The sequence below is a fragment of the Pinus tabuliformis genome, chromosome 8, assembly GCF_031772625.1.
Source record: "Pinus tabuliformis cultivar Carrire ecotype Pingquan chromosome 8, CPIR1, whole genome shotgun sequence".
NCBI classification, from domain to species: Eukaryota; Viridiplantae; Streptophyta; class Pinopsida; order Pinales; family Pinaceae; genus Pinus; species Pinus tabuliformis.
In genome coordinates this window covers 566,045,186-566,055,601 of record NC_142294.1, presented here as the reverse complement: position 1 = coordinate 566,055,601, position 10,416 = coordinate 566,045,186, and the positions used below count along the sequence as shown (strand labels likewise).

Genomic DNA, 10,416 nt, shown 5'->3' with positions numbered 1-10,416 from the left:
AATACAGGATTAAACCTAAACAAAGAAAACAAAGGCGGATAGGCCTGGGCAGTATATGGACATTCCTTTGTATTTTTGGCTGTGCAAGTCAAGGGACCAGTCTCGATATGAGGAATGAGCATTATGTTCATCAATCAAACGCTTATTTCCATATGGTATGTCGGAAAAGGGTCCTACTATAAAAACTGAATTTTCAGTTTTACAGACCTTTTTTCATTTTGCTAAAAAATGAGTCATTATGGATCATGTGCCAGGGAACTCCAAGGCAGTAATTAATAGGGTGTGTAAAAAGTTACTAGTCGAAATTGTCTGATTTCATTCCTTCGGAATTCGCTCAAGCATCCAAGCCAGTAATTGATAGGGTGTGTAAAAAGTTACCAGTCGAAATTGCCTGCTTTATTCCTTCGGAATTCACTCGAGCATATTCATGATGAACTAAATCAAAAAGCAGATAACGTATCTAAGACCCAACTTCTGGGATGGTCAATTGATGGAAGGAATCTATGGAATTCACTTCTAATTAGAATCAGTTCTAGAAAAATGTCATATAGTATGTTGGAGTATGGCCTGTGTGCTTTTTAACTAATCGTTTAGATAGTTCTGTACGAACATGTTTGGGAGTTTTGTTAGTTTTTGGTAAAGAATTAGGTTATCATATTTTGTCTTTCTTCAATAAAGTCTCTGGGCTGTATGCAGTTTCATGAGAATATTTGAAAAAGAGTTTTGCTCCCTAAATCTTTGGGATGTATGCAGTTTCGTGAGAACATTTAAAAAAGATTTTTGCTCCCTTAAGTCTTTGGGCTGTATGCAGTTTCATGAGTATTTAAAAAAGAGTTTTGCTCCCTAAAGAGGTCGGTATGGAAATTTTGTAAATGTAGTTTTGGTCAAACCCATTTTGAATTAAAAGAATTTGGATAACTCAAGTCTTTGCTCCCTTAAGTCTTTGGGCTGTATGCAGTTTCATGAATATTTAAAAAATAGTTTTGCTCCCTAAAGAGATGGGCACCATGAGAATATTTAAAAGATAGTTTTGCTCCCTAAAGAGATGGGTATGGATAGAACAAACTATCCTCAAGATTTTTCTCTGGTTCTAGATGCGGTCAGCGCTAGGGTTCGATCGTTAATCCCTTGAACAGCTTCCTCAGTGCGTTCGGCGCCCCCCTCTCAGTGCTCCTTCTGAGCTCTTCAACATGGTTTCGCCCTTGGGAGGGGCGGGCTCATCCCACCCTCCACCCACCAGTACTTCCTCTGACAAAACAGGCCGCGCAGACTCTAAACAATCCAGGAGTCCCCCCACGGACCGATCAGGACCCTGAACCTGTCATAGACGCCGCTGGGAACTCCGCTGCAGGATCTGCAGCTGTCAATGAAAAAGGCACAGATCAAAAAGCCGCAACGTCACAGCCAAAGGCGTCTTCTGCGACCTGCATCCCGAAGACTGCAGAACGAATCAAAGTAGATCTCCCCAGTCAAAGAATCAACAGCCAGATCCAATACATGAAGGATCATGCGCTTATAGGCAAATTTCTCGGATTCTGGCCAACTGAAAAGGCCTTGCATGGATGGATAGCTTCCAAATGGAAGCCCAAAGGACAAGTCACGCTGCAGCTTGGCCCCAAGGGCTTCTTTACTGCCACATTCAACTGTTTGGAGGACAAATCTCGCATTTTCGAGGGAGGACCGTATTTTTTCAACTCTTCAGGCCTGTACCTTCGAGAATGGAGAGAGAGGTTTGACCCAGACAAAGAAGACTTCAGTTGGGCTCCAGTATGGATACGCATGTACTCTCTTCCTCTGGAATACTGGAACGAGGAGACCTTAAAAGATATCGGCGACAGCCTGGGGGTATTCATAAAAGCTGCTGAGGAAACCAAATCTCGAAGATATACCTCCTACGCCAGGATCTGTGTTCTCATGCATCTGACCAAAGAACTCTCCGACTCGGTAAGTCTATTTCATGACGATTTTGAATGGATCCAAACAATAGACTATGAGCACATCCCTTTTCGTTGTAGAAAATGCCATGAACATGGCCATCTTTTCAGGGATTGCCCTTTGAATCTGCAGTCCACTGCCCCAGGTAATGAGCCCAGCAAAGATAAGGAAGGATTTACAAAGGTTCCTAATCGCAGGCGGCATGCCAAGAAAACCCCTGCACCCCCAGCCAGCTCCAGCAAACCCAATACCCAGAACAAATTTGCTATTCTAACCTCTCAAAATACCTCAGAGGATCACCCTGAAACCCCTTTGGTAGATCCCTCTCCTTCCTCTCCCCCCCAGGTTCCAAAACCCTCATCTACAATCCCAGCCTCCACTCTTACCAACTTACCCGCCTCAACCTCATCTGAGAAAGCAGAGGTCGAAAATGTCGTGCAAGCCTCAGCCATGGAATTAGATGCAACTCTTGCACTCAGCATTCATCAAAAGACAATCGAGGAAGAACAAAACACTCCGACACATATGGATGAGGAAACAGAAGGCGTGAATCTGGAAGGTTTGGACATTCTCACGTTGGAAACAGCATGCAGACAGAAAGATTTTAATAAAATACCCATCCAGGAGATTGAAAAGCTGGAAGGTGTTCTAACCAAAGCGCAGCACAACAAAAGTCTAGGAATTCAGGCTGACAATCCTTGGGATAGCAAGAAAATCCTGAAAGAGATGAAAAAACGAGGGCGCAAAACGGATCTGCAAAGGACCATAATCATCGGAGACATGCTGGTGGAATCTGGTAGATTCCCCAAGCTGACAAAGTTCTTCAAAGCCCTTCCCAATAGTTCTCCATGAAGCTAATTTCATGGAATGTGAGAGGGCTGAATAGCCCCTCAAAACACAGCATGTTAAAAAATTTGATTCAGCAAGAAAGGCCTTCAATCGTCTTTCTTCAAGAAACCAAAAGTAACAGCACTGCACTGGAAAGGATTCTAAATAAGGTTTGGTTAGGATGCCGCTCAGTTTCTGTAGACGCTTCTGGTGCTTCAGGGGGATTGGCGATCCTGTGGAACCCGCAGCTACTTTCCCTTCAAGACTTTCATGCCTCACACTTCTTCATTCAGTCCACATTTCATCTCATTGGGACGAATATCCATGGCCATCTTTCTAATGTATATTTTCCACAAGATGCACAAAAAAAACTGAATCTACTGGATACACTCACAGCTCTCAATTCAAATAGACAGTTTCCCCTATGGCTTGGCGGCGGTGACTTCAATATAATAACAGCTTTAAAGGAAAAAACAAAGGGCAGATCGAAGCTAGAAGGGGACAGTATAAGCTTCAAGGAATTTATTCACAACAATCAGTTAATGGATCTCCAAACTTCAAATGGTATGTATACCTGGACTAACAAAAGGAGGGGATCGCAACATATAGCCTCCAAGTTGGACCGCTTCCTCATATCAGACAATGCTATACATTTAGGAGGGGACTTTCATGCCTCCATTATGCCTCATGCGGGTTCAGATCACTGGCCCATAATGCTACAATGGTTGCGTCCAGGCATAAAGAGCAATAGACCCTTTCGCTTTGAAGCCCTCTGGTTCTCTCATCCCAACTTCAAAGCAGTTGTTAAGGAGGCCTGGAACTCCTTCATTCCCCTTGAAGGAGCCAAGATGTTCCAGTTCCAACAAAAATTAAAATACCTCAAGCAGGTTCTCAAATCATGGAATCGGACCCAATTTGGCAACATCTTCGAACACCGAAAAAAACTGGAGCAACAGATGGAATCACTACAACAGAGTATCATTTTAGAGGGTCGAATGGAAGAATATGAACAACAGGAGCAGACCCTTTCAACCGAGATCGAAGCACGAAGGAAGCAAGAAGAAATTCTCTGGTAACAAAAGTCTAGAATCAGATGGCTTAAGGAAGGGGAGAAAAATACAAAAAAATTTCACAGATCCACTCTTCAAAGGAGAATGCATAACAATATTGCCTTCATTAATAATCCACAAGGGGACAGACTAGAAGTGCATGAAGAAGTGGAACAGGAATTCAAAAAATACTTTCAGGATATTCTTCGGGAGCCACCAGGATGCAGGGATCAAGCCATTCGATCACTGACGCGACACATTCCGAAAATCATCACAGAGAACCACAATAATATGCTGCTCCAGCCCATCACCATGCAGGAAGTGGAGGAAGCTATGGCCCAGTTCAAAGATGGTAAAGCGCCGGGTCCCGATGGCTTCACTGCCAACTTCTTTCATGAGTTTTGGGAGCTGATAAAAACAGAGGTATGGGAGATAGTGGAGGAATCAAGATCCATGCACTGGATCCTTCCTTCCCTAAATTCGACTTTCATAGCGCTAATACCCAAAACAGAGGAACCAAACACGCCAGACAAATACAGGCCCATAGCACTGTGTAATGTTATTTACAAACTCATCTCCAAAGTCTTGGCGAACAGGCTCAAACCACTTCTCCCCCTCCTCATCTCGCCAAAACAAACCGGATATGTAGAAGGGCGCTAGATAATGGACGGTATCATTCTCTCAAACGAAGTGATCAACTCTCTCAAGCTTCTAAAAAAGCCAGGTATGATTCTCAAGCTAGATCTTTCCAAAGCTTTTGATAAACTCAGCTGGAATTATATCCATCAAATGTTATTGGCATTTGGCTTCAGTGCAACTTGGACCCGGTGGATTATGAGTCTCATCTCTTCTCCCAGCTTCTCGATCCTGCTAAATGGCTCACCCTCTGCGCCCTTTTGTCCTTCAAGAGGCATTAGACAAGGTGATCCTCTTTCCCCTTTCCTCTTTGTTCTCATGGCAGAAGGTCTTAGTCGTCTTCTTCACCATGCCATTTCCTCTCACTCCCTTAAAGGCATCTCTCTTCATGGTCTTTCCCCTACTTCCCATCAACAGTTTGTTGACAACACCATGCTCTTCGGCCACCCATCTGTGCAAGAAGCCTCCGCCTTCAAAGCCTTACTCAATCTCTTCTCGGAAGCCTCGGGAACCTCCATCAATGCTGCTAAATCTCAGCTTTTCTTCTTTAACACCCCTTCCGTGACTCAGAGGAACATTGCCAGGATACTGGGCTTTCCCATAGCAGTGCTCCCTTCGAATTATCTGGGAGCCCCACTGTTGGACACAACCATTAAGCACGCCACATGGAGAACCCTCCTCGACAAACTTGAACTAAGGCTATCCTCCTGGACCTTCCGCTCGCTTAATATTGCTGGTAGGCTCATCCTTCTCAAATCTGTTCTCCAGACTATGCCTCTCTATCTTTTTTCCATTTTAGCTGCTCCTAAATGGGTCCTGAAGAATATACACAATCTACAAAGAAACTTCCTCTGGGGTTCCTCTGGTCTCAACAGGAAATGGGCTCTTGTCAAATGGAAGGAGGTTTGTCAACCAAGATCAGTTGGAGGGCTAGGCTTGAGGGATCCCCTCCACAGCAATAACATAATGGGAGCCCGCATTTGGTGGAATTGGATCTCCAAACCATATACACCTTGGGCACGTCTATGGCAAGCCAAATATGCGCCAGGCAGTCAGTTGGAAGAACTCATAAGAATCAGTACTTCTACTCCAGGCTCGTTGATATGGAATGCTGCAAAGCATCATAGTGCTTTTATCCAGGCGCATAGTTTCTGGGAGATCCATTCAGGCACCACTGCTAGATTTTGGGAGGATTCATGGCAACAACTCCCAAAATTAGCCTCACTCTTCAGTAAACCTAAATGGCAAGCTTCCATGCAGCAAGCTAACCAAATTTATGTTCATCAGTACTGGCAGCAGCAATCCCCTGATGATTTCCAACTCTGGAGACCAGCGAGCACTTGGCAGGCGGACTGGCAAGGGGAGACCCATGAAGAGATCGATCAGGAGCTAATATTCTGAAAAATCAAGCACTCAGATCAAAAGGACAAACTGCGCTGGGGTCACACACCAAAAGGAATGTTCACAACCAAGGAAGCATACCAAATTCTCTATCAACCCATGCAGGCAGCAAAGGATCAACTTTGGGATCAGGTATGGCAACCATGCATATGGCCCAAGGTTTCCACTTTTCTTTGGCTTTTAAGCAAGCAGCGCATCCTCACATGGGACAATCTTCAAAAGCGAGGATTTATAGGTCCATCCAGATGCCCAAACTGCAATCTTCATTCAGAAACCATCTCGCATCTACTGGATACATGTCCTTTAGCAGTACAATTATGGGAAAAAACTGAGCAGTGCAATAGAAGATCGGGCAGACAGGTGGGCAACATCACAGATACCATCAGAAACTGGCCCAGGCATCCTTTTCAAAGCCTTCTTTTAAATTCCCTTTGGAGCCTTCTCCCGGGCTTTGTCTACTGGATCCTATGGAAGGAGAGGAATAATAGAATTTTCAATAACCTCAGCAAGTCTCCAGATGCTCTATGGATACTTCTCAAACATAATCTGCAAGAAACTCTTGCTCTAAAACATTGGCAAGACTCGGACCTGCCAGAATCTCCTCAGGAACGCCTAATCCTGAAAGAATGGAATTTGAACCTCACATTTTCAGCTCAAAATAAGAATAAATCCCCCATCAGTATCAATTCTCCCCACACCTGGTCCCCTCCGGCAACCCACTCCTACAAATTGAATTTCGATGGGGCTGCCAAAGGCAATCCCCGGCCGGCAGGTTATGGCGGTGTCTTCAGAAACGAAGTAGGTACAGTATTGAACATATATCATGGGTCAATCGGCAAAGACACTAACAACGCAGCAGAACTGGAGGGTCTATGGAAAGGCATATGCATAGCAGTACAGGAAAACTTTTTCCCTCTGGAGGTAGAAGGGGATTCGCAAATTTTAATAGCAGCTGCCACAAGGATTCAAGCAGGCTCCTTAGCAGCTAAGATAGCCTCAAGCTGGAGGCTTCTCAGTAGATTGGAACAGATTGAAGAAAGGCTCAGGACAACCAGCAGCATCACTTTCAAGCATATCAGGCGCACTGCCAACAGGGTAGCAGATAGATTGGCTAATCAGGGGGTCAATCAGCCGCTCCTATTCTTCTAAAGTCCTCTATGTGATTCAAATGATGAACACCTCAAAAAAGAGTGCACTTCTCTGGTGCAAAAGGATCTCCTTCTCCCGGATGCGGGTGATCATTCCAGAACTTAGTACGAGGATGGCTTGGCGAGAGGGCGCATGACTACTCACCGCACCCAGATGGAGCTGCAGGACGCAGCAGTTAATGGTTCGCACATTAAACTTTATTACTGCATTAATGCAGCTCAACCAGGCACAATTGTGATAACCGGACTGCAACGATGCTCGGCATAATTTTCATTTTCGCTCTTCTCATCTGCGTTTGCGGACAAAGCAAGGGCGAAGGTTCTAGTGCCAGAGACAGTTCAGGGCACTGTCTGGCTCTGGTGCGAGAAGTTAACACGTTTCCAGGCCTTCATGCTCCAATTCACCTGCTTCGACTTCTCCCCTGTAGCTACTGTGTTGTCCCCTCTTTGACTGTTTGTTTCGCTTCCACAGCTTATATCAACATGCCCAGAGAGCGCCCCAAAATGGGATGCAGAAGAGGCAGCTCTCATGGCCGGATCCTCCACCAGGCATCCTCCACAACCTCGGACCCTTCAACTGAGGCTTCGAACTTTAGTTTCTATTGCTACCCGGTGACTAGAAGCGGGCATGGCAGAGGAATGAGGCAAATAATGTCAGAGGTGAGCTCTCAGCACTCCAAAACGCACACGGCTCACTTTCGCCTCCCATGTAGACTTGGTAATTCCTCCTTCATTGTTTCGGTCACTGTCGAACTGAATGAGCAAGCCGGGTGTTCGAAGACAGCAGGCTCAGGAGTTCCTCAGCACTAGAGGATGCAACACCGCAATGCTCCCTCGACGAATGTGACTAAGCAAAGACGAGACACTGGGGGCTGTGTAATTAAGGATTCGCCCACTCCAGCTGGCCCGAGCACTCCTGCCGCAGAAGAACGTGCTAGAACAGAGGGACATTCCACAGAGCATGAAGATCCAAAGCATTTTGGTTGCCGCATTATTGAGGAGCAGCCTCCAACTCAGCATGATGACTGAACAGGCTTGCGTGTCTTTGGTTTTGTTCAATGGTCAAAAGTGGTTGTTCATTCCTCTCAAGTTTGCGTGTCTTTGGTTTTGTTTAATTGTTCACAGAGGATTTGTTCATCCCAAGTATGTAGCGTCCAGTATCAAGTTTTTTCAACTCTTCTTGAGGGCCGGTTTCCCCTGCGTGGGCGGCATTCCCTGTCGGTTGGTTAATATTTTGGCTAAGGTGGTTTACAAGTCAGATCTGGGTCACTGTCCGGATTCTGAGTCTTTCGTTATGGATTCAGCGATTCTAAGTCCTAAAGCTAGTTTTTTGTAAGTCCTTGGGATAGTTTGTCTAATGTTCATTGTCAGTATGCCATTTCATGGGCTAGAACTCTCGAGACCTTCGTCTCGCTGTAAGAATATTTTGTATTAATATAGAAGTAGACTAATTCAGAAACACAAAAAAAAAGAGATGGGTATGGAAATTTTGTAAATGTACTTTTGGACCATTTGAATAAGGAACCTAAAAGATTTTTTTGGCATTATCTACCAAGGCATCATTTCACCTGAAAAGCCAAAAATGGCCAGAATTCAGCCCTTTCTCGAAAAACCTGTCAGTAGGAGTGCTTAAATCATGTTTTTGATGGTGGAACTTGATTCAGCACTAACCCCTAGGACACCCCAAGACCCAAAATCTCGAAGCTTGACAGCTGTAAACCAGATTTTCAAAAAAATTGCCCAGATTTTTTTATCAAAATCATGCCGGGAATTTCCATTGTGAACATCTCATTAAACTCTGGCTTCTTTTTTAATGTATATCCCCCCTCACAAATGAACTAGAAAGCCTCCGAGAAAAATAGGCAAAATTCCCGACGCCTTGCAAAGTGGGCCGGCTTGCAAGGTTATGAGCGGAAATGGCCCTCACAAAAAGTTCTAAATTTAAATGGAAAAATAGGAAGCAAAATTCCCAACCACTTACAAAGTGGGACGGAATACAAGCAACAGAAACATCTAGTTGGCTCAATTAGACCCCACACAGAAACATGTCAAAAGCAACGCTTCATACAGAAATGATGAATCATCAATCCACTCGTTAAAGTAGAATGTGCTAGCATCCCCGAAAAGGAATAAAAAGAAAGCTTTTGAATCAGAGCGATATAGGAAGGGAATAAATCATAAACCGACCTTTGAATCATTCTGAATGAGGAAAGGAGGCATAAAAGGAAAGCCTTTGGGTCAGATTAGAATAAGAAGGGAACCAATCGTACACAAGCCTTTGAATCAGCGTGAAAGATGAAAGGAATCGATGTTTCAAATAGCGAACATATTCCAATCCTGATGAAGAGTCAAGCTGAGCTAGATGACGGACTATAGTTATTAAATAAAAATCATGACAAGAGAGACAGCTCTATCAGAATGAATCTCAATCCAAGAAAAGGGAAGAAGGGTTAATGTTAGGATTACTTAGTTGAAGATTGGCACGGCATTGTAAAGAGGAAATTTGAATCTAGCCTGTAATTTGTTAAAGACTGGTCTTTTCTGGGTTTAATGATGTACCAAGGCACATATGTTTTGGTTAGAATGTAAAGCTTACACCAGCTTTGGTGTTCTTTAAACCAATGTTATTTCTTTCAGAAAAATTAAAACAAAGTTGGAAGACGCACAACGCAAGGGCCATCCATTTGACAGCAAGAATAACTGGAGAGAGAAAAAGCCTCGTACAACACCTCGTTCTGTATTTTATGGTTATTACTGCATAAAATATTTTTCAAAGAATCGTTTCGAGTGAACTCGTCTTCAGTAGAAGGCAATAAGAATGAAAGCGAGATAAAACACCTCCCACATAGAAGCAAAAGACCAGGAACGACAAATAAATCCATTAACGTCAATAATTCAGCGTAAATCAACCAAACCTGATAAATTTAAAACTCTTTCAGAAAACCCCAATAAGTCTTATAAACTCATTCAACCAAACTTCTAGACCTCCAGAGGTATTAAATCTAACTTGACTCACCAAAGTTGCTTTTTCAAACGAGGCATGCACACTGGTTTAAAGCTTTCTTCAGGTCGTATACAATAACATAAAGCATGCACACAAAAACATGGCAATAAAATGTGTCCAAACGTATAATGAAAGTTCAATCCTGTGGCTTCCAGGGTAGACAAAAGCAAAACGCAAAACTAGTGAAGATTAAGACGATTTCCATTTGCTCAAAGCTAGACATGTACCAAAAAACTGTGGAATATGATGACTCGTATACATGAAGATTGAAGACATGGCCAAAAAAAAATTCTGAGTTATCGAGGCTACATAATTCCATGCTTGTTCTTACAAATGTGTCCTTGTAATATCTTAAATGCAAGCAATTTTGACCAAGTTAAAACCACATTGAATGCCAGATTATGTGTTTCTCATA

General features: G+C 43.6%; 1 protein-coding gene across 1 annotated transcript; it reads left to right on the top strand.

Annotated features, from left to right (window-relative positions):
• Nucleotides 1-2,837: 2,837 nt before the first annotated feature.
• LOC149236723 (uncharacterized) lies at nucleotides 2,838-3,839 on the top strand. The gene has a single exon (XM_089369013.1). The coding sequence runs from the start codon at nucleotides 2,838-2,840 to the stop codon at nucleotides 3,837-3,839; it is 1,002 nt and encodes a 333-aa protein (XP_089225139.1).
• Nucleotides 3,840-10,416: the final 6,577 nt, after the last annotated feature.

What these genes read in the sequence shown, in the direction of transcription:
- LOC149236723 (XM_089369013.1), top strand. Translation starts at nt 2,838, where the DNA reads ATGTTAAAAAATTTGATTCAGCAAGAAAGGCCTTCAATCGTCTTTCTT.